Here is a 24,323-nt window from a genome sequence, read left to right as displayed (position 1 = left end):
GCAGAGGTCATCTACTGTATAATCTGGGTTCTTGAGGACATACAATTCTGTATGAAGAGCAAGTGCAGTCCATGACTAGGAGACTGTTGTACAGCACTATCTTGTGCATCAGTTACTGTCATTCATAGCTTGGGAGGCTTTGACAATAATTACCTTTTTTCATGTTTGGAGAACTACAATTTGCCATACATCAAATTGTTTGGATAACTACAACATGCCATACTATTTTTAAGAAGCTACAGTTGGTTCAGAATACAGTGTGTTGCGTATCAATGTCTGTGTTGTGGTTGACCCATGTTGCAACATTATTTTGGGAGCTACGCTAGTTCCTGGTAAGTTTCTGGATTGAATTGAAGTTGTTAGACATATGGGTCCTTTATGGTTCAGGACATGGATGTGTGTGGAATTGCCTTTTTCTGGTGGCATGTACCCACCTAGTAAGGTAGAAGAAGCTTGCTCTCATCTCACTGACATTGGGGATTCTGAGAATGAATCTTCAGTGTCAACCCCCTTGTCCGGAAGAGCCAACTTCTAGAGACAAGGACAGCCTGTCTTCTAAAGAGGTTTTGGGAAAACTAGATATTTGAATGACTACTGAAAAAGTAGCAATGAGTTGCTTCTGGGTTAGCATTCTTGCAATACCTATCAAATTTGATTTATTCCTTGTCCATGGAATTGGACAACTGGACAATGTAATGGATTCTCTGTGCCCTTACTGTGGCTAAAAGACTCATATTGCAACACTGGAAAGATTAACATATGGCTCCGTTTATTCAATGGATTCAAAATTTGATTACACTTCTTATGTATAAGCATATTGTATAAAATGTAAACTTTGTATGGATAAATATAATTAAATATTTTATTTATTTATTTGTTCATTTATTTATTTATTTATTTATATGCCATCCATCTCACTGTCAAGCAATTCTGGGTGGCTTACAAGCATTATTAAACCAAAAGTTCAAAAGATTAAATAGTAAAATGAACAGAGATTAAATAAGTCAAAAAACAAAATACTGCGGGGTGGAGGTGGAATCTTCTCTTTAGTCCACTAACTAACATGCCTCCAACACAGAATGCCCTCATTGGGGCCGATCCACAGAGCTAGATATTACAGATGGCCAGGAGAGTGACGGTGGATCTCAAGCAGCATGGTGTTCCAAAGGGATGGAGCCACAGCAGAAAAGGCCCTTCTCTCAGACTCTTGCCAGGCAGAATTCCTTGACCAATGGGTTCCACAGCATGTCCTTTTTTCCAGAAGAAGTGGAGCAGACCAATACCATTGAGATGAGAGGGATTCTCGGTAGCTTGGACCCATGCCATAAAGAGCTTTAAAGGTCCTAACCAATACCTTGACCTTGGACCTAGAAACAGACCAGCAACCAGTATTACATGGGTCACCCTAGAACTGAATGCATGGCTGCATTCTGGACCATCTGTAGCTTCTGTATACACTTCAGAAGTAACCCCCAATACAGTAATTTGAAACATAACTATGTAAGTGTTTATAGATATAAAACGAAGCTATATCTCCCGTTCTGCACAATATTTTAAACAGGAATACTGTTGTTGCCAAGCTCTGCTTTAGGTTTCTCCAAGTGTTCCATTTGGCTTGATTTAAAAATATCCTGGCTTCCTTGGATATGTTAAAAAAAAAAAGCCCCATGCCTTACTAATAGCACTTCTTTGTAATTCCAAAAATTGTCCAGGAATGAAGGTCATGCGTTCATTTTCCAGGGAAAGGTGGAACATAGGACTCATTGATTATTTCTATCATGCTTCCAGTCTCCAATGAGATATATAAGTGCAGCTGGATCAATGGATATCATCTGTGAGAAACTGGGATAAGGAGCTTAGCAAATTTGGTTGATCTGATCTGATAATTAATAGGGAGCCAGTTGCCCTGAGCTTTTCCACTGCCTTTCCAAAGGAGGAGCTTTGTATTATTTTGTTGCTTCCGTCATTTATTGCTATGAAATATTTCTGATAAAGAATGGTTTCCAATTATACTAAAAATCCCGCTGCTTTGTAGCAGTCCACAAGTGCTGTCTTCTGCCAAAGGTCCGGTATGCTGCTGTCAGAAACCCTCTGTTTAATTATCCATTCCTTTTTTTTTCAGCTGAAGCCAGAAGGCTGACACTGGACCAGCTCAGCCTAGACATATACCCCATCCGTAACCTAGAGCAAAAGCAGAAGCTTTTACAAACAGACTGCAGATAGCACACTCACATTTCTAGAGAGGTCACAATCTGATCTCTAGCCCCATAAAGTACACATTCAGACTAGCAGATCTGCCTCATTTTCCATAGCACCCACTGAGACATCCCTTAGCCCAGCAATGAGGTGTTGATGGGTTGAACATAAGAGTTGCCCAGGTGCATTTGGAATTGAGGCATCATTTTTGTGCTTGTTCTGTTAACCACAAGCAAATTCTTATTTGATTCATCCTTGGCCAAATGTTACTTTAAATGTGTACTGTGCAAACTCCTCAGGTGGCTTTTTTGGTTTGGTTCCGTATGTTCTGCCTATCCAGGCATTGTACGGTATATATTTAAGATTTAACAACCGTCTATGATTAAATAAACAATGGTGTCATGTTTGTCGTCATCCCACTTTCCAATCTATATTTAGAAAGTGTTGTGTTTTCCATGCAAATAGTAGAACCTATGCTTTCAGATCAGTCTCACCTGGATACTATTTTAGATAGTTATAAGTAAGAGATAGTTATTGTAAATCTCAAGCATTCTCATTGAAATTAATGGGTTTTTACAACCAGAGGGCATAGACAAGTCTCTGCTTCCAACAGAGATCTCATTCATGGTGTACAATCCAGGTGAAATGCCTTAGAAACTGTACCTCCCCATAGCTATATCTCTCCAGTGTTTCATCCGAAGTGTATCTGTGATAGGGCTCGTAAGAAATGAGGTCAGGGCGTTGCACCTCGTAGATGGCTTTAATCTTGGGAAGAGCAGCCAAATCTTTGTAATTAAGGATTTCATTATCCACTTTAGCCTATGGAAAGGGAAAGATACAATAGACAACCACAGAAAGAAAAGGAACAGGCCACTTGCAATGCAAAGGAGAAAGATTACGTCAGAAGGCAAGGTTGGAGGAAACCTCAGAACACAACAGGGAGAGATACTTATGATGAAGGTGAAAAGAGGAAAGGAAAGCATCTTGAAGGGAATGCGAGAGCTTTCCCTGTGTGGATGAAGCAGAACAAGTGGGAAGGAGCAGTCGGCTCAGGATTGAAAGTGGTGCCAGGCTTTGCTTTGACTACATGCATCTGAGTTCTTCTGTACGACAGATGATGTTCAAAGGCAGAGCGGCATTAAGCAGACAGATATTCAGGGATGGGAACAGACAGCTCAGGCTGAACTTGACAAATGCTTTCCTTGGCACATACTTGGCGTGGAAACCTGTTCCAAGTCTTAAAGGGAACAGTCCTCAATAGTTATTTTATTTTATTGGTTGACCTCTTCTTTTAATTTCCTCTGGGGCTCACAGGGCATGCATTTCCAATTTATTCCTACTTGGGGGGGGGGGCTGCCAACCTCAATTCTCAGTTTTCCATGTTGCTTTTGTCCCGTGTTGTGTATACTTACGCAAATTACTCGGTTGGGGGAACCAATGCTGGAGCCAGGGGGGGATATGGATGTCTCTGAAGTTCTTCTGTGCTGTGTACACAGAAATCAACAAGACACATGTTAAAGTTTCCTAGACTTTGCTTACACGTAGTATTGAAGAAAGACTATGCTGAGCAGAGTTGCCCATATAGTAATGCCAAAAAAGTCAGTTACTGTACCTGCATCTTTTACCTTCTGCTTAAAATCTGCTTAATCCCTATCGTATATATCTGGCTTGCATTTTGCTACTTGTCACTCTAGGCTGCTAGCTCACTTCCTCATTCCATGCATATCATGAACACACAATATCAAAATTAAATGTTCCAGCCAATGCTATCAGTTACTACACCTTACATCTCCCTCAATTACTTCCAATTAAAGCTAGTATGCTGGAGGGCCTAACAAGGTATTATAGTGCAGATGAGCCTGTCATCAACTTTCCTTTTGCAGTATGTAAGCTTCCAGTAACGTTTGGTGAAAACCAACCTGTTGGTACCTGTGCTCTCCAGTTCATTGCATGCCACTGGCAATCACTTTAGTATAATGCTGAAATGTCACTTCTTTTCTTGCCTTGATACTATTGAAGAGACACAGTATAGGTAGTTCTCGACATGACCATAATGGATCTCAAAATTTCTGTTGTAATTGACTTTTGCCCCATTTTACAACTTTTCTTGCTACAGTTGTTAAGTAAATCTGGCTTCCCTGTTGACTTTTTTTGTTCAAAAAGATTGAAAAATGAGATCACATGACCCTGGGACAGGGCAAAGGTCAAAAATATGAGTCAGTTGCCAAGCCTCTGGATCTTGATCACATGATCATAGGGATGCTGCAAAATGGTGAAAGTTAGTCACATTTTTTCAGTGCCATTGTTACTTTGAATGATCACTAAACAAACTGTTGTTAGTTGAGGACTACCTATACAGAGTGAGGAGTAATAACAGTAATAATAATCAGAGGTGGGTTCCTACCAGTTTGGACTAGTTTTATGAAACCGGTAGTAACTTGGTGGCCTGGGTCGCTGGAACCAGTCCTGCCACACCCCCGAACTGTTTCATTCAGTAAGTGCTGCCATCTTGGTTTTTTTTGCTTCTGCACATGCGCAAAAGCCTCTTTAAGTACTGTGCATGCTTGCACTCATACACGAAGTGTGTCCCTGAGCAAAACAGCAGCAAAACAAACCGCAATTCATCCCTGAGTAGTATCACGAGTCTCCCAGACAACTGTTTCCTGTACTCCCTAATAACTGACTAGACTGGCTACACAAAACAATTCTAGTTTATGGGCCTGGTTAGAAAGATGACAGCTGTAGGATATTATGTAGAAAATTTGCAGCTTAAACCACGGGTGTCAAACTTGCATCGTCACATTGTCATGTATCACAACTCCCCTCCCTTTGTTAAAATGGGGCGGACATACCCAGCGCATCACGGGGCAAGTTTGATACCCCTGGCTTAGACCAAAAATGAGGTTACCATAGTTACACTGATGTTACATCTAGATTTGAAGCTCTGCATTCCAGGTAGACAATGAACATATACCAAACAAATGTTGAGGTATGAGAATCTTGGTTTCATGTTTACCAGTTTACAACAGTATCTGGTAAAGACAGCCAGAGTAAAAAAATACATATATTTCAGGAATAAGCAAGTTATGGCTCAGATCCCTTGACTGTAACTTAAAGATATCACTTTTAGCTTATTCATCATGCACACATTTTCTTGTAGGCCAAAGAGTTCAGATCCTAAAATTCAAACCTACTTCTATTCACATTTATCTAAATAAATTATTTGACTAACTTGTAGTATCATGATTTAGCTAATACCAGCATCCATGAGTAGAATTTGGCTAATTACTCTTTCCTGATTTTATTTTACCTTTAGCTTTTTTTCTGCTCTTGCTGCTTGTTTGCAGATAGGATGCCATACTTCTGAACCTGCAAAGGAGGAGCATGTGTCAAAACTACAGGCTGCCCACCTGCATGTCTGCCCTACCCAACATTACCTAAGACCGTAAAAAAAAAATACAGTTGAAATGTATTAATATTTCTTTTATAATCAGAAGATCCATTCATTTTTGTCAGCTGATAATGCCATGGGCATTGTTGTTCCAAAGATTCAGTTGGTTCGGATTAGTTTTGAATTGCAAACGGGCAGTAGGAAAACTTGGTCCTTTGTCCACTGTCTTCATTTTAATCCCCCAGACTCTTAAAAACATTTTCAAGGTGACCCAGAGTTGTCCTCAACATAGCCCAGTTCAGAATGAAAATAACCCCTTCTAGTTGAGGAAACATGGTTTTTGATCCTATTAAGCTGTAGAAATCAGTACTATTGGTAAAATGGGAAAGCTACTAAGCCACAATCTCTCTGTTTTTAATGCAAAAGAAGAATGACGACTAGTCTCTCACCTTTATGCTAGTTGACATTCTATGGGGAATGTGGAGAAGCTAGGAGCATTCATTGCCAATGTAGCATTAAGCAAACAAATAAATGCTGTCATATGGTTCAAGACTTTTAGATCTCAGTAATTGGAAGAAATGAACAAAACACTGAATTTTTTATACTGTTCACAGCTACTGTTCCCTTATTGGTGTATAAAATAATCAAGGATGGCCATTTAGTGGAGAATATGATTTAATGACCTCATACCAAATACCATATTTGTTAGAGATGTGCAGCTTAATTTGATTGTGGAATCCTTGGTGGCCTCTGAGCTTGGTTGTTTATAGATTTTTTCTTATCCAACCATAGTAGCCAGACAAGTTATATTCTCTTCCACTGGAACATAAGAACATAAGAAGAGCTATGCTGAATCAGGCCAAAGCCCATCAAATTCAGCATTCAGCATTCAGTGGCCCACCAATTGTCCATGGGGATCTTGAGCAGAAAGAGAAGGCAAGACCCTCCCTTTCTCTCGACCCCCAACAAATGATACTCAAGGGAATCCTGCCGGCCTCAACCAACATAGAGGCGGCACATGAACATCCATTTCAATAACCACCGATACACTTGGCATCCATGAATCTGTCTAATCCTGCGTTGAAGCTATCAAGGCTGACAGCTGTCACGAACTCTTCTGGAAGTGAATTACATAAACCAACGACCTTCTGGGTGAAGAAATATTTCCCTTTATTTGTCCTCGCTTTCTTACCATGAGCTTTAGGGAGTGCCCCCTTATCCTAGTATTGTGTGATAGAGAAAAGAATTTTTCTCTATCCACCTTTTCTATCCCATGCATGATTTTATACACTTCGATCAAGTCACCCCTTAAATGCTATATTTCAAAGCTGAAGAGACCAAGACATTGCAGCCTGGTTTCATAAGGGAGGTGCTCCATTTCCTTGATCATACTTGTTGCCCTTTTTTGCACCTTTTCCAGTTTCATTATATCCTTCTTGAGGTTAGGTGACCAGAACTGTACACAGTACTCCAAGTGTGGTCTCACCATCGATTTGTACAGAGGCAATACAACACTTACTGATTTATTTTTGATTCCCTTCCTAATCATGCCAAGCATGGAATTTGCTTTTTTTTTTTTTTACTGCTGCTGTACACTGGGTTGACATCTTCATTGAGCTGTCCACCAAAATCCCAAGATCCCTTTCTTGGGTTGTCTCAGAAAGCTTGGTCCCCATCAGTTGGTAGGTATAATTGGGGTTCTTTGGCCCGATATGCATAACTTTGCACTTGTTTAGTTAAAATGCATTTGCCACTTTGTTGCCCACTCACTCAATTTCGAGAGAACTTAATTTTATTGCTTGTCTCTTCCTCACAGCTCAGGGCTTATCACATCTTTCTAGGTCTGACTGACTGTGAAAAGTTGATGAAAGGCTATAATATAAATACATGATCTGAGCACTAATTGTTTAGATAAACTTTGAATCAGTCTTTACTCCTGGATATTTCCCAAACTGGCCACATTGCCTGTTGGAAATGGGAACAAAAAGCTGAAACAACAGAGAAGAATCGGGTATGTTAAGAGATAGAAGAATGAATCAAAGACCTAATATGAATAAGAAAACAAACAAGCAAACAAAATGTCCTTAGGGTGGTCTAGTAATAATGATTTATGTAAGAGTTAGCTTTGAGAAGAATAGACAATACCATGTAAAAAATACAGTGTGATAAACCATTTTGATTTTGTTGGCAGAATATTTATTTGCATATATTGCACATCCATATATTTTTCTTTTGCTTATTCATGTCATGTCTCTGATGTATGTACTGTATGTAAGGAACAATAGTCAATCTAATGATGCCCATTTTCTAGTCTCCCCTTGCATTTCTGAGCTACATAATAGAGAGAATATTTTCAGATTTAGGGATGGTGTTCTTGGTTTATGGGTTTTATTGATTTGTACTATCACCTGAACTTGAAGATTTCTAGAAAGAAATAGAAGGAGAATACTATACTCTCACATAATTCAAGATTGTGGCCAGATCATCTTCCTGGGAATATTTTTAGTGTATTAAATTTCAATATTAGTTGCATGATAATAAAGGTCAGGCCATCATTGTAACATCATAAGCATTCTCTCCCTGTTTTTCTTATGGATCTTATGGGTGCAAAGATCTCTATACAGTTTCAATTATATAGACTTCTCTGTATTCACACAGAAATCTTTTCCATCCTGCTGGATAATTTTTCAGACACTCTTAAGTCAAATGGATTATTTGAGACAGGACCAAGGAGAAAAAGAAGAAGAAGAAGAAGAAGAAGAAGAAGAAGAAGAAGAAGAAGAAGAAGAGGAAGAGGAAGAGGAAGAGGAAGAGGAAGAGGAAGAGGAAGAGGAAGAGGAAGAGGAGGAGGAGGAGGAGGAGGAAGGGGGGGAGGCAGTTCCCATTTTTACAGCCTGAAAAGTGTGTTTTGGATTGAAAATAATTTTGCTGGAGAGTCTGCCAATTCCCCCTGAATGTAACAGAAGGCTCCTCCACCTATGGCTTGTGTCCAACCCATGATCAGGATCACATATGTTGTGTTCCCATAATGCCATTGGCCTTCTGTTGTGGTGATGAGTAAGATCTGATTCAGCTGCGATGCATGAGACTCCATTGGAAGAAAAGTGTTAACCCTGAAGCTGACCAGTAGGTGGTTTTTCAAGGTAGCATCTTTTTAAATTTTTACCTCATCCTGTTTCCCCTGCCACCTTGGCAGCCTTTCACTGTGTTTCTTAAAGACCGGATTGTTGTTTGGGAAAGCAAATACAAGGAGGCAACATTGGAGGAAGGTGAAGGGAATACTACAAGAGCTTATTACTCTGTGACTGGCCAATGGGTGAGTTCACGGGAAGTAATGAACATTTTGAGGATGGCAAATATTGGCTTGGGAAGTAACATCAATGACTACTTAGAAGAGCTTAGAAATGATATTAATCCAACATGAGAACCAGGTCTCAATTAGTCCTAATGATTCTCTATTAGAAATCCTCAATTTGGATACTTTGCTGTTGCCTCTGTTGCTATGACTTTATTCTTTTTAGACAGAAATATATGCCTGTGATTCAAGGTTGCTCCAGTTAATTACCCTTTGCATTTCTTGTTTATTCTAGGATAGAAGAATGAATGAATATGGCTTCTTTGAACATGGAGGTTTCAAAATTTAATTGAGTTAAATTAGAAGCAATATAAGATCACCATACCTGACATTTGCTGTAAAATTCCACTTAGATGTCTAGGGAGCAAAATGGGGAGATAGTTTTGCGAGCAATTTGTTTATCCTTGGAATCACCCCAGTATCATAAGGAGAAGAATAAACCTCTACCTTCCCCAGCAATCATCCTCACCATTTTCCGTCTTCTCACATGATCCTCAACCTTTAATGCCATGCAGTTTGGCTGATGCAACAGTTTGGAAAATTCCTGCCCATCACTGTGGCAGGCTTTCTACTAGTTGATCAGCCAAGGAGCCATTAATGATGCCTCCACGCCTTTAAAACAAACCAATTGTTAATTGCCATCCCACGCAGAAATCTGACAGCTACTAAGCCACTGTTCCTGGAGTGTGAGGGTGGGGGGAAAAAGCCCAGCCCAACAATTAATGTTGATATACAAAGGGTAATTAGTGACTCACAATGTCAAAAACCAAACGACTGTCTTATGAGACTCCCTCTCTAAGCTGAAAATAGATGAACAGGGAGGAGAACATCCTAACCTCATATTAAGTTCTAGTCATCTCATTTATTATTGCAACTAGATAGTCCATGAAAACGTGAATACACTAATATACTTGTTACAATCAGAAAATTAAAATATTGTTTCAAGTTCAGTCAAATGAACTTAAATAAACTCAAAGGTTCAGCAGTATCTCCTTGAAATGGGATTGAAAATACAAATTTTAGTCTCAAGTAATGTTTAGAGAAGATTCATCCATTTCTCTCTAATAAAACCGGAGTCTATCACAGTGAAAGACTGTTCTTCAGAGAGGCCCAGCATGGCTCTTAAAATATGTTTGTGTCATGTTTATGTTGCAAGGGCAAGTATTAAATTTGCCCCCTATGGATTAGAGGCAAACTTTAATTCTTGATGAGATCTTTTGCCTCCAATAGGTGTTCCTACCTGTGAGATACATTTCTTCCCCTTCTGTGAACATCTGGTGACATCGTACACATCTGGCACAAGTGGGATGATAGTGCTTTCCTCCTGCCTACAGAAATCAGTGAAAACAAAAAGATGTTGGACAAAATATCAATAGGCCAATGTTCTAGCCAAACACACAACTTTCTAGGAAAAAGCAATGTTTCTTTGATTTAGATGAACCAAAATTTGGCAGTAATACTATAATTTATGTCGTATTTTCCATCACATATTGCTAAATTTCTTATAGATTTTTGCCCAAAAATCTTTTGAGACTTTAGATTCCATCCATAAATTAAAGTTTGTTGTTAGATTTTTATAAAACTTCAGGGTAATGTTGCTATAGATACTGTTTTGAATCAAGGAGATGTACCACTTATAATTACATGATACTACTACCTAATTATTAACATGCCTCCTCTTATTTTTAAGAACATTTAAATGATTTCAATAGTTCCATTGTTGTGCTAAATATGTCAACTCCACAATAAAATATGCCATACAGCTTTGAATGCCCTGTAAATTATAACACTAATATTTTGCATTTTCTATATCTTTCAGTTTAAGATTTTAAAATATTTTAATGGATCCACTGGCCTTATTGGCTTGATTTTTTCTAAAAGTATAAACACTGAAGTAGCTATATAGCCTGAATCCCCTGAAATTTGCTTTCAATTTTTAGGCTTCCAATTTTCTACCATCTTCTCTTATAATTTCATCCAAATTCCCACCATGTGGTTTGTTATATACAAAATTCAGAGATATGAAAGCATTTTTAGATTAGAATCCTGTGGCAGTCTAAGTCCATTGTTCTGTGCAAGACTTAATGTTACATTTTATTATGCTTCTGCAACAACATGAGCTATATGCATTCATAAATATTTCACTTTCTTATTTTCCCCTGATTCCATTTCAATAGATTTGTTGCCTGTTTCATTTTGTACTTGCATGATTTGTAAAGATTATCTGAAGCCTGCAATCATCATAACAGAACACAACAGAACATTTTCTGCAACAGAAAGCATTTTAATAGCATTGGAATTGTAACATTGGAAAATAGAGGATTGTAACATTGGAAAATAGAGGATAGTCTGAGAACCTTTTGAATGGGATTTCTAATCCAACTATATATTGATTTAACTCTTATGTTATGAAGTCCTCACTTAACTAGCTTGTTAATCAGCGGGTCATGGTTACTTTTAAAAGTGCTTTATGGAAATAAAGATGTAGTCAGACAATATATGAAATAGTTTATCTAGATTTTAAAAAGGGGTAGGCAAAAGAAACTTAGTAAAAACCTGCCCAAATTGGGTAGGCTGTAAAAACCCCCAAAGAAATCAATGGTGGAAGATTTGTACTTTAAGACTAGCAATATTGAAGTTAACCCTCTTAACTTAACTTAAATCTGACAGGGAAAATGAGCTAATTAATTAACAGAATCTTAAAGTTCTTACTCCAGCTCTCTGAGCAACTATGGGGTCTCTCCTCCTACATATGATCCTTGTCTGGGTCATTCCTTAGGCAGCGCTGCTTCTCCTAGTCACTCTTGGTTATTCCCACATACAATTATGCATATTAAACTCATTCAGCATACATATTTGTTCCAGGGAATACAGGTATTCCCTCACCACATTTCTATCAATCTCAACCTATAAGCATCTTACTTTACACAATTCTCTGATGGAACACAAACTGTCACAGAAGACTAAATCCGAATTGGGGCCTTTTTAAAAAAAAACCTAAAATCAGATAGAAAAAGCATCTTTGGAGAATGTTGTTGTTTTTTTAAAAACAATTATGGCACAATTGGTCAGGACTAAGGTGCTTGGCCCAATGATTCAGCAAGTAAAACTGTCTTAATAAGAAGTACAAATCACACATGAAAATTACACACATTTCCCCAAGAGGACTGAAATTAGCAGCAGACAAAATGTAAAGGGGTTTTTCTGCACCATTCCTGGTTCTTACATGTAATTACATCTTATACCTGATAAACTGGATGCAAGTTCAGTATAAAATACAGCATCGGGATATAGTGGCAAGTCATAGAAACTCTAAAGTTGTATTTCAAGCTTTTATCAGTGCAGATGGCTTTGAAATCAATGGAGCCACCCAAGGATTACAATGAGTGACAGCTTGCTGGATCCACCCTGGTATCAACACTGTTGTAGGGAGAGGCCAAGTGCCCAGTGCTGTCACTTTGATTAAAGGGACCATTATTTTCTACCAATTTTCCACTTATTTCTTTCTAATGACTTTGCTAGAGCTGGCCAGAGTAACAGCATGATCAAGTCCAGAGAGATACTGAAAATGTAAGCAATCCCTGGAATAGTTTGACAGGCCTGTTTACAAGCTGTCACTAAGTAAACCATCATTGTTTCAGGATATTGAGTTAAGAATAAAAAAGAACGTATTCTCATTAAGTGTCCAGTCCTATTTGTCCCTCGAGACATTCCTGTAAGAAGGCAACTTTTTCTCCTGCCTTCAGTGACTCTGATACTCCAAGATTAGAAATAACAGCCTATTATTTCGCCCACTTGCAATGCATCAAGGGTGTTCTCCCTGCTCTTTAGCAGAGATAATAGGTTTAATTGGTATCTTGTTTCCTTTCAAAAGGAATTTTGGATTTCAATTACAGACATGCTTTCTGAGCACCAGAGCTCAATTGCAGCCACTGGTTTAACTTGTTGCCTTCACCATTACTCCATGCAAAGAATTACTTCTAAAGGGGCTTTTACAGGAAAATAATAATGGTGAGAGTTGCATTGATGGTGATGATAATGAATGAATAAGAGATTATTAAAGACTACCAGGAAGAAAAGGACAATCATGGCCTTTAATTAGAGACTGAACTTTTAAGTTAAGGCCAGAATTGACTTGAATAATTGTTTCAAGAAAGGGTTGAGTTTCACATCTGCATAATTCTTGGTTAGATTGTCAGCAATAGCTCACTACTCTTCTCAGTTCAGTCATAATATTGCTAGCCAAAAGCATGAACCAAAGTTTGCTGCCCTGCACTAATGTGTTGGTCCTTAGCCTATGAAAGCTAGCCTTCTGTTTCAGGCCAGTAACACACATCTAGATTTGCCTCTATGGCAGTGATGGTGAACCTTTTTTTCTTTGGATGCTGAAAGAGCATGCAAGTGCGCTATCACGCATGGGTGAGTGCCCACATCCATAATTCAATCCTGGAGGCCCTCTGTTTCCCAACTTCTGGTGGGCCCAGTAGGCTCCCTGGAGCCACGAAGGATAAAAACACCCTCCCCCATCCCCCCAGAGGCTCTCTTGAAGCCAAAAACACCCTCCCAGAGCCTCTGTGCGAGCCAAAAATCAGCTGGCTGGCACACATGCATGGTGGGGCTGAGTTAGGGCAACAGCTTGAATGCCAGGCAGATATCGCTCTGTGTGCCACATGTGGCACCCGTGCCATAGGTTCGCCATCACTGGTGTATAGTATAGCAATCTCTCCCAAAAGGCAACAGGATTTTTTTTTTCTTTGCAAAAATTTTGCTTCTCTGCAAGAAGCTTTTTCAGCTCAGCCGAGTTGCCTTTTGAAATTAAAAAAGCACCTTTTTGGCAACCATGAGCAGGAGGACTGAGAATCTCCATTGACAGGAACTGCAATCTCTTTCCTGATCTATCTTATTGGGATGTGCCAATGCTATCAAAGTCATTAGGATTCCAGCCTCTGGGATTTTTCTGAAAGCCAGTAAATGCTTCCCATCAAAAGGTTATCCCCAAATTTGCAATTTGAAAAAAAATGTGGTTATTGCCCATCCAACCACGAATCTCATTAACCCAGACAGTTCTTACTGATGTAGCTTTGTTCTGTTGCAATTTTGTTTTATGCAAGAATTTGCTACTTTACTACTAATTCAGATTATTGACTATTCAAAGAAGGGCCTAACTTTCCTCATATACAAGCTGAGCAATCACAGTTTATTCTGTTTTATTCATAAAATAAAAAGGTGTGCATTGATGGAAGACGATTATGAACAGTGAAGGGCTACCAAAATTTTTACTACCACACTGTGGGCGTGGCTTATGTAGGACACCCTGCATTTTCTTTCAACATCTTTCAATGCAAATTGGGTGCTCTGGGGTGGAGCTCCATTTTTGCTACCCCACTGCATCCCCTCCCCCCGTCCGGGCAGTAGCCCATCCCTGATTATAAACTAAACAAATGAGCTAATTTCTTACATAAACTTGATGCTAGTAGTTTGGATGTATGAAATATTGCGACATCCACAAACTCAGGAACTTGGACAGTTTTTATGTTAATATTTGCTACTGTAAATGTGCAACATTAGCAAATAAAGAATGATTCCATTGTTGGAGTGGGATGGGGAAAGAGCCAATATAATATAAATTATTAAAGAAATTACTTTTTTCTCCTTCTGACTGACAATTCTATCACTGCTCCAGGAAAGTGCTGTCTGGAGGGAAGTTCAGTAACAAGATCTATGTAGGAATCCAATTTAATTAACGAATTAAAAGCATTCATAGGACTGCTCATCTCAAATAATGTGATTCTGCTGGCATACTGTAAGTCAACGAAGATGTCAAAAAGAAAATAATCAATAATGGGTAAAAAAGAGATATAAACTATTAATTAACAATCAGGTACTCAAATCTATTTTAATCTACCAGACATGTCCCCACCATCAAGAACTGCACTGAGAAAAAAAAAAGGACAAGCAAGGCTGCTGAGAAACCAGCTTTGAAACTTAAGCAAACTTAAGACAGATGTGTATACAGGACAAACCCTGAGTCTACGGACAGGGGCGGCATACAAATCTAATAAGTAAGTAAGTAAGTAAGTAAGTAAGTAAGTAAGTAAGTAAGTAAGTAAGTAAGTAAATAAATAAATAAATAAATAAATAAATAAATAAATAAAACACAATTAACTCATCCTATTCTAATCCCAATCTTTCCACAAAGGAAAAGGGACACTAGACTATTGTGAAGATAGACATCTTTCTGATTTCTTCTACATCTCATTTATAACTTCCACACCTTTTGAATGTGAGGGCCAATGAACTGGAATAGCGGTGGAGAAACCCTGCATGCAATAATGTAAAATGGCATTTATTTCACTAGGTTTTTGAGAAGAAAAGAGGTGATAGAAACCACAAGTAACTTCTGGATCATTAGGAGCAGGGGTGGGTTCCTCCCGGTTTAGACTGGTTCACCTGAACTGCTAACAACCCTATGGTAATCTCATTATGATATAATGGATCTAGTTTGGTTGGTGCTGGTCTGTGGGTGTCATCTATTTTTTCTTTTTAAATTTTTTTTTGTTGAATTTTGATTTCCCCCCCCTCCTGTGCATGCATAGAAGCAGAGTTTCCGGGACTGCTCATGTGATGCCATCTTGGTTTTGGCCTTTTTACTTTTTTTATTTTTTTCTCCCTGTGCATTCGTGCACCTACAAGGAGCGGCCACGTGGTGCTGAGGAAGCGAACCAAAGGTGAGGTAAGTTAGAAACCCACCCTGACCTCCCCACCATCCTGAAATGAGCCCATCCTCAGTAGAAAGTGAGTGTGGCAGGCTCCTCTCAAGGGCTTGAGCAGGGCTCAAACCAATCCATCCACCATCTTGGCTTGCCTGTCTTTTTAAATCTTTTAATGATTTTTAAGTCTTTTAACCCTTGTATGCTGTTCGAAAAAAGTTCCTAGTGATATGTTCGGGTCACATACGACCCGGACAGGAAACACTTCATTTGAAGTGCTTATGTTTGGTCAATTTGAAAACTTTTTTCACTTGGAAAGTAGTCTGAACATTTCTGCACACAATGATATGAAAATTGAAATGAAAAAATTAATCCTTATTGGTTTATTTTGCACATAAATGTGCCGCCCCCCCCGTTTTTGTGATTTTTTTTCAATTTATGGATAGTTTTGCTTGCAAAATGCATTCTATTTTACTAAAGTTGGTGTGGGATTGGTAGCTTGAACATTACTGCACACAATGATATGAAAATTGAACTGAAAAAATTAATCCTTATTGGTTTATTTTGCACATAAATGTGCCTCCCCCCGTTTTTGTGAAATAGTCTTTACTTTATGGATAGTTTTGCTAGCAGAATGCATTCTATTTTGCTAAAGTTGGTGTGGGATTTGTAGCTTGAACATTTCTGAACATAATGATATGAAAATTGAACTGGAAAAATTGATGCATATTGGTTTATTTTGCATATAAATTTATTTCAATTTATATAAAAATTATGCTGTTAATTTCAAACTTACATACTTTTTTTTAGTAAAATGGATTTCTTTCATAAAATTAGTTATCTGGCTACAATGTGGTTGATTTTCAAAAGGATATTCCAAATATTTATAGACAAATATGTATAAACAGTGACAATAATGGCACACAGCAAGGCCGGGGGGGGTGGCCCTTTTGTGGCAAAAATAAACCAATAAGAACCATTTTTTTCAGTTCATTTATATTTTTCTCATGTTCAGAAATGTTCAATTTAGTATATCAAACCTTTTGGGGGAAAATTCCTTAGGGATTTGTAGCCTTAAAAAATATAAATTGACACGAAATTCAGAAAGGATGGGGGGAGGGGCTTTTTGATCAAAATAAAAATATAAGTCTCAATTTTTCCAGTTCAATTTTCATATCATTATGTTCATAAATGTTCAAACTAGTTTTCCAGTTGAAAAAGTTTTCAAAAAGATTAAATTCAAGTACCTAAAAAAAATATTTTTGGTCCTGTCATATACGAACAGAAACAGATTTTAAGTTATGATTTTTTTTTGCCCAGAAAACAATTAGCCACCACCCCAAAAATATTTTTTGATGACCAGCATTGTTAAATTGAGTAAATGAATGCCTAAGATTTTAAAGAATATTTCGGATTTGGAGCATAAAAAAATAAAAAGTGAAAATGATTGCAAGCAGCCGAGGGGGGGGGGAGGCCTTATTTCTGATGTTAAAAAACCAGTAAGAATCATTTTTTTCAGTTCCTTTATATTTTTCTTATATTCAGAAATGTTCAAGCTACCAATCCCACACCAACTCCAGTAAAATAGAATGGATTTTGCAAGCAAAACTATCCATAAATTGAAAAAAAATCACAAAAACGGGGGGGGCGGCACATTTATGTGCAAAATAAACCAATAAGGATTAATTTTTTCATTTCAATTTTCATATCATTGTGTGCAGAAATGTTCAGACTACTTTCCAAGTGAAAAAAGTTTTCAAATTGACCCAACATAAGCACTTCAAATGAAGTGTTTTCGGTCCGGGTCGTATGTGACCCGAACATAACATTAGGAACTTTTTTTGCTCAGCAAAAACTAAGCCCCCCACCCCCCCAAAAAAATTCTCATAGAGAGAACCCCTGAAATGATGAAAAGTCATGAAATTTCAAGTTTCAGATATGCAGGGAAAATTTTTTACAGGGACTCAAACTTGGCTTCGGGTCACATACGACCCGAACAGAACAGCAGGGTTAAGATGATACCCAGCTTTACATCTCCACCCCATGTCCAGTCAGCGAAGTGGTGGAAGTGATGTGCCGGTGCCTGGAGGCTGTTGGGGTCTGGATGAGTGTCAACAGGCTCAAACTCAACCCTGACAAGATGGAGTGGCTGTGGGTTCTGCCTCCCAAGGACAATTCCATCTATCCATCCATTACCCTGGGGGGGGGGAGTTATTGACCCCCTTGGAGAGGGTCCGCAACTTGGGCGTCCTCCTCAATCCACAGCTAACATTAGAGCACCATCTTTCAGCTGTGGTGAGGAGGGCGTTTGCCCAGGTCCGCCTGGTGCACCAGTTGCGGCCCAATTTGGACTGGGAGTCACTGCTCATGGTCACTCACGTCCTCATCACCTCGAGGTTCGACTACTGCAACACTCTCTACATGGAGCTATCTTTGAAAAGTGTTAGGAAACTTCAGATCGTGCAGAATGCGGCCGCGAGAGCTATCATAGGGCTTCCAAGATCTGCCCACGTTTCGCCAACACTCTGTGGCCTGCACTGGTTGCCGATCAGTTTCCAGTCACAATTCAAAGTGTTGGCAATGACCTATAAAGCCCTACATGGCATCGGACCAGAATACCTTCGGGACCACCTTCTGTTACACGAATCCCAGTGGCCAATCAGGTCCCACAGAGTCGGCCTTCTCTGGGTCCTGTTGACTAAACAATGTGGTCTGGCAGGACACACGGGTAGAGCCTTCCCTGTGGTAGCCCCAGCCTTCTGGAACCAACTCCCTTCGGAGATTCGAATTGCTCCTACTCTTCCCGCCTTCCGCAAGATGTTGAAGACTTATCTATGTCACCAGGCATAACTATCTCTCCCCCCCCCACCTTTTTCCCTGACTGTAATACATGAGAATGGTGTGATTGTGCAGTAATGATTGTTTTTAATATCTATGGGTTTTAAATTTCATTTTTTAATTTATATTGGATTTGTACTCTGTATATTGTATTGTTGTTGTGAGCCACCCCGAGTCTTCGGAGAGGGGCGGCATACAAATCTAATAAATACATAAATCATGCCTCTTCATTGTCACACATGATTCCAACCCCCATGCTGTCCTGAAATGATCCCATGCTTGGTAGAGAGTGTGTGTGGCAGGCTCCTCTCCAGAGCAATTGCTGCTGGGCCTGAACAGGACAAAGCAAGTGGGAAAAGATCGGGGGTGGATGGGTGGGTGGGTGGAGTAAGGCAATAAAGTAAGGAGATTGTTCTTGCTTAGCTATCTTCAAATGCTGAATACACAAAGAGATGATGTTATCCTTCTTCCATACCCTGATGATTTGAAATGAGTAATCCGTTCTTCCTTGTCACAGAGCAGGGGTCTCCAAACTCAGCAATTTTAAGACTTGTGGATGCACAATTGTGAGCGCAGCTCCCATTTTTCCAATTGAAGCTGCGCACCAGTCCATGTAACCAGCAGTCCATTACTGACTGCAATGCCTTATCCCCAAATCAAACAACTTTTAATGGATCAGACAAAAATTTCTTTGTGCACTTCCCATTGTCCAGAAATGCCAGCCTATTTTTTTTATTCTAGGCATTCTCTACAGTCAATTTGTCCATAATTCATTGAAAAAAGAAAAGAAAAAAAGGCTGAGCTGTTAAAAAACCAACCAAGCAAAGCATTTCAGGCAGCCGGATTATTTGATGCCTCTGCCTCACAGTTTTATAGTTTGAAAGGGTGGAAATTTGAAAATCAATGGTGATCATGCAAATGAAGTGAATGAATGATTGAAACACTTGCAGCTGAAAGCAACAAATGTCTCCCTTTCTTGCTCTCTACTCACCCCCTCCTCCTTTTAAATATTTTGGTGCCTTGAGCTAGACATGTTTCTTTCTTATTCATGCATCTTTCAAAACTTTATTTATTTATTTGTCAAAACATGTACAAGATAATAGGTATGGTATGAATAAACAAAAGCAAATAGGTATAGGTAAATTTGGGCAATAGAACAGTATGAACAGGGATGGTAGGCACATGGTACACTTATGCACGCCCCTTACTGACCTCTTAGGAAATGGGGTGAGGTTGACTGTAGACAGTCTAAAGTTAAAATTTTCAGGGTTTGGGGAAGAAACCACAGAGTCAGATCATTCCATGAATTGATCACTCTGTTGCTGAAGTCGTATTTTCTGCAGTTGAGGTTCAAGCGGTTTACATTGCTTTTGAATCTATTGTGTGTGTGTGTGTTGTTGCAGTTGAAGATGAAGTATTCATTGACCAGTAGGGCATTGTGGTAGATGATTTTATGAACTACATTTAGAACAGATCAAAGGCAACATTGTTCTAGCCCAAAATTTCAAGTCTGGTAGAATAAGGTATTCTATTCTTACTGCCTTTTTGGCAATTGTGCTACAATGGGCTCTGGCACTTAGGTCATTATATATGAGTACTCTAAGGTCCTTAACAGAGTGAGGGTCATCTACAACATTGAGTCCTCCAAGTTTGTATTTTATGTTCTGATTCTTTTTGCCAATGTGTAAGACAGAGCATTTATTGGTTGAGATTTGAAGTTGCCAGTATTGTCCATGGTGTTGAATAGTTTAACAGCATCAGCAAAGAGAACAAAGTTATTTATAATATGATCACAAAAGTTGTTTATGTTAAAAATGAATAGTGTTGGTCCTAGAATCCTGCCTTGAGGACCACCACTGTTAACATGTGCAGTATTTCATAGGGCACTCCCTATTTTAACCATTTGTTATCTGTTTCACAAGAATGCAGTTATCCAATCATGAAGGGAACTGGAGACGCCATAAGATTTTAGTTTTTGAAGTAGTTTGTCCTTTACTACTGAATCAAATGCTTTACAAAAATCTTTGTAAATCATGTCTATTGATTTACCTTGATCGAGTTGTGAAGTCCATATGTTTTTACAGTGTAGGAGTTGCAGGTTACAGGATAATTTTTTTCTGAAACAAAATTGTTTGTTAGAGAATAGGTTGTTAGTTTCTAGGTGAAGGGTGATGGATTTATTTATGATTGATTCCATGACTTTGCGGGCGATGCAAGAGATTGGTCTGTAATTTTCAACATTACTTGGATCTCCTTTTTTAAAGATAGGGATGACTGTGACTGGTGACCATAAGTTGGGTAAGAAGTTAGTCCTGAAGCATTTTTCAAAAATTATGCATAGAGGTTCAGCTATAGTTGTGGAGAGCTTTTTAAAGAAATATGCACATAGACCATCAGGTCCAATGATAGAGATAGTTTTAGGTTGCGTAATGCTTTTCCAATATTACCTTCTGTAATTTGTGTTAAATTGTTGCAATTGTTTGGGGTGCGACTAGGAAATATTGCTGTTTACAAAGACGGAGCGGAAGATTGTGTTAAAGAGATTGGCTTTAACAGCTTCATCATTATATTCTTTATCATTTGGTCCTTTGAGTGGTGGGATGGATCTCGAATCTTTGAGTTTGTTGTTTACAAAGTTGTAGAATGTGCATGTGGAATTTGTGTGCAGAAGGTTTTCTTCTTGATTGATGTGATCATTGATACATTCGGTCTTTAATTGGTGGTATAGATTTTTGTAGCGGCTTTTAAAGTTAGCAACCTAACCAGTTTTGTTTTTCTACCAAAGGGATCTTTTTTTGGATTGGAGCTTCCTTATTTTTATGGATAATTTGTTTTTCTTGGTTTTGGTGATAAATAGTGGTACATATAATTTAATAACTTTGCATTTCAAGCAAAACGATATTGTAGTAGTCTTCAAGAGTGTAACAGTCAGAAAATAATGTTTGCCAATCAAGAGATGAGAGGTGATATCTATGATATCATAGTTGGCTTTTTAAAAATTGTAATTGGTTATACTTTTATTGTGGTCATTTTTGTAAGGACGTATATTGAGACAAAAGTCAATCATGCTATGGTCACTGCTGGAAAAGGGCTTTATTGTTTGTAGTCAATAAATGGAGTATAAACTGTTGCAGAAGATATGATTGAGATAATTGCTGAGTCTAGTATTGCTTGTTACTAACTGTTCGAGCCCTAGATTACTAATAGCATTGTAAATGGGTTCAGTTGAACATTAATTTAGGGTCCAGTTAATATGAGGTAGGTTGAGGTCGCCAAGAAAAATGAAAGGGTATGGGTAGGAGGCTGCCCACGTTAGTAGTGAGGTTAACTTGTTCACAAGTGTGATGTCATAATCAGGGGCTCTGTAGCATAGTAGGAAGCAAAGTGTGGTATTTAAGATCAGTTCGCAGATGATGGTTTCTGGGAGATCGAGTTCATGTCTAACTGATATTTTTAGGGTTTAGTGATTTTTTGTAGAAGATGGCAACTCCACCTCCTCTATGGGTTTTATGATCAGACCGGTAAAGGTGGTAGTTTCTTACTGTAATAATGGAGTCAGGGAGGGAAGTGTTCAGCCATGTTTTGCAGACAAATATAATGTTGACTTTGGCAATTTTTTTGTAAGAGGAGGAGTTCGGGTAATTTGTTTACAATGCTTCTTGCTTTAATTAGTTTGCATTTAAAATCATCAGTGAGTGGTATTTAGGAAGTAGGGGGTATGCATAACTAGTTTGGGGTTATGAGGGATTGGTTTTGAGTAATGAGGAATTGGTTTTGGATGATGAGAGGTTGGTTTTGGGTGATGGGGGTTGCACCACTGAGATTTATGAGATTTTACTAGCTGAGCCACTGCTGGGTTTGTCCATCACTATAATAATATAGTCAGTAATGGGCAGCCAAAAATTTTACTGCCACACTGTGGGTGTGGCTTATTTTGTGGGTGTGGCTTAATGGTCATGTGACTGGTTGGAATGGCTTGCTGGCCATGTGACCAGGTGGGAGTGGCTGGAACAATCATCATCATTCAAGTGAACTGTTAAGTCCTCGACTTACAACCTTAGCAGTGTCGTTCACTGGGGTGACAATTTGCTTCGCGTTTCCCATGCTCTCCTTCCTGAGTTGCCCTACCCACCTCAGGCTGGGTAGCTAGGTGAACGGGTGCTGCCAGAAGCATAAATGCTGCCACTTCCACCCACACCTTCTGCTTGCACCTCAGGCGGAAGGTGGCCGCGTGAGGCTGGAGGGGAGCCAGGCAGGAGAGAGGGAAGCTCGTCCGAGGCCAGGAAGGGGGAAATGTCAAAGCATTGTTGCATTGCTACAGGAAGGCAGAAGACTAAGTTCTCCATTCACAACTTTCTTTTCTGATCATGGGAATCCTAAGGTTGGGGAAAGGATATGGCTCAATCTGGATTAAATTGTGGAAGAACCCTCATTGGTACCATCAATATCTAAATAGAGAAAGATTAAAAATAGATCTAGCAGATCTATTGCCATCTCTGAAAAGAATGTTTATTTAGCCACAAAAATATAGGTTACAGCTGGCCTTGCTGCAACTATGGCTTTACATTGTTATAAGTATAGTGGGTGTATATAATTTACCAGAAAATATAGTTCCTTTTAGTCTTTAGTCTTTCCAATTTCTTAGTCTTGAGCGATAAGAGAGACATTGGTCTTTTTGTTTTAAACTATTTTTGTCTCAGATACAAAATATAAAATGTGTTTTCCTCACCATTTGGATGTATGGAATAGCTGTAGTAAGACACACATTGTGTGAATGAATGTTTTTAAAAGGAAATGATGTAAGCAAATAGAAATGGTTGGTTCATCCAATGCACCAATATGACCTTCTCAAAATGAGGTCCTGCAACTATATATATATCAGTAATCCAGCTTTGAAAATTATGAGATCAGAAAATATTTCTGCCTTTTGATTGATAGACAATGCTGATGACATACCTAAAATATATGAGTGTAGGAGGTGGCAGTATATAGTATGAAAATGTAAAGTCATTGAATCAGTGTCTATCTTTAGGTGAACATGCATAGAATTAAAACTGAATGCTTTTCATTTTATCCAATTGCAGCCAGTTAAAAGTCTTCCATGAAAAACCAAATGAACTTCATAATACAGTACAGCTATCTTGCACATAGAATTCAGTTTACCTTTTGTGAACTTATAATTCAGCAATAATGTAACTAATAATAAACATATAAAGCACTATCTGAACACCATCACCACTGACAAAATCATCAATAGTCAATTGAAAAGGGCAGCTTTTCCTGCAAAAGTTTGTATCCTGCAGCATTTCTTTTAACATTATTAAACAACAACATCTGCTTATCCTAGGGTCCTTTGGAAGGATTTGATAGGTGGACAAAAAAAGCTAAATGCAGTCTAAACATCTGGGCAGCCCACCATCATGGGCTGCCTAACTTCCTGTGGCAGCTTAACTTCTCAGCTACCTGGCAAAGTATCATATGTGGTTGCATTTTGGTTTTGTTTTAATCACCCCCTAAAGGTCCATCATGATAGGTAGTTTGATCATGAAGGGGATGCAACTGCCCACTAGAACAAACCACAAGCAATCTTGTTTATTTTACACTGATGGAAATTACAGGCCATTGTATGAGTCTGATGTTGCCAACAGTGAAGACAGACTGCTAATTATAATTCAAAGTGGGAGGGGTGTGTCATCCTTTAAGATTCATTAATCTTCTACGGTGGCTACACAGCTTAAAGCCATCTGGGACGGCCAGAGGCTTAAATATATGAAGGCTGATTATGGCTGAAATAGAAGGCTTTCATTGAGAAGGGAAAATAGCAGCTGCCTAT

General features: G+C 38.7%; 1 protein-coding gene across 3 annotated transcripts in view; it reads right to left on the bottom strand.

Annotated features, from left to right (window-relative positions):
* ABLIM3 (actin binding LIM protein family member 3) overlaps window positions 1-24,323 on the bottom strand; it is a 219,987-nt gene that overhangs the window by 33,750 nt on the left and 161,914 nt on the right. For 2 of the 3 annotated variants that reach the window (XM_070739428.1, XM_070739427.1), the window contains exons 7-9: window positions 10,183-10,270; window positions 5,507-5,565; window positions 3,609-3,680 (exon numbers count right to left, since the gene is read on the bottom strand). In XM_070739428.1, coding sequence (XP_070595529.1) covers window positions 3,609-3,680; window positions 5,507-5,565; window positions 10,183-10,270 — 219 coding nt within the window. Of the gene's footprint in view, window positions 1-2,859; window positions 3,016-3,608; window positions 3,681-5,506; window positions 5,566-10,182; window positions 10,271-24,323 lie in introns of all 3 variants that reach the window. The other variant, XM_070739429.1, reaches the window with a different exon arrangement.

The sequence above is a fragment of the Erythrolamprus reginae genome, chromosome 2 (genome assembly GCF_031021105.1).
Source record: "Erythrolamprus reginae isolate rEryReg1 chromosome 2, rEryReg1.hap1, whole genome shotgun sequence".
Classification (NCBI taxonomy): Eukaryota; Metazoa; Chordata; class Lepidosauria; order Squamata; family Dipsadidae; genus Erythrolamprus; species Erythrolamprus reginae.
The sequence above is the reverse complement of the archived record's forward strand: the minus strand, read 5'-3'. Positions and strand labels throughout refer to the sequence as shown.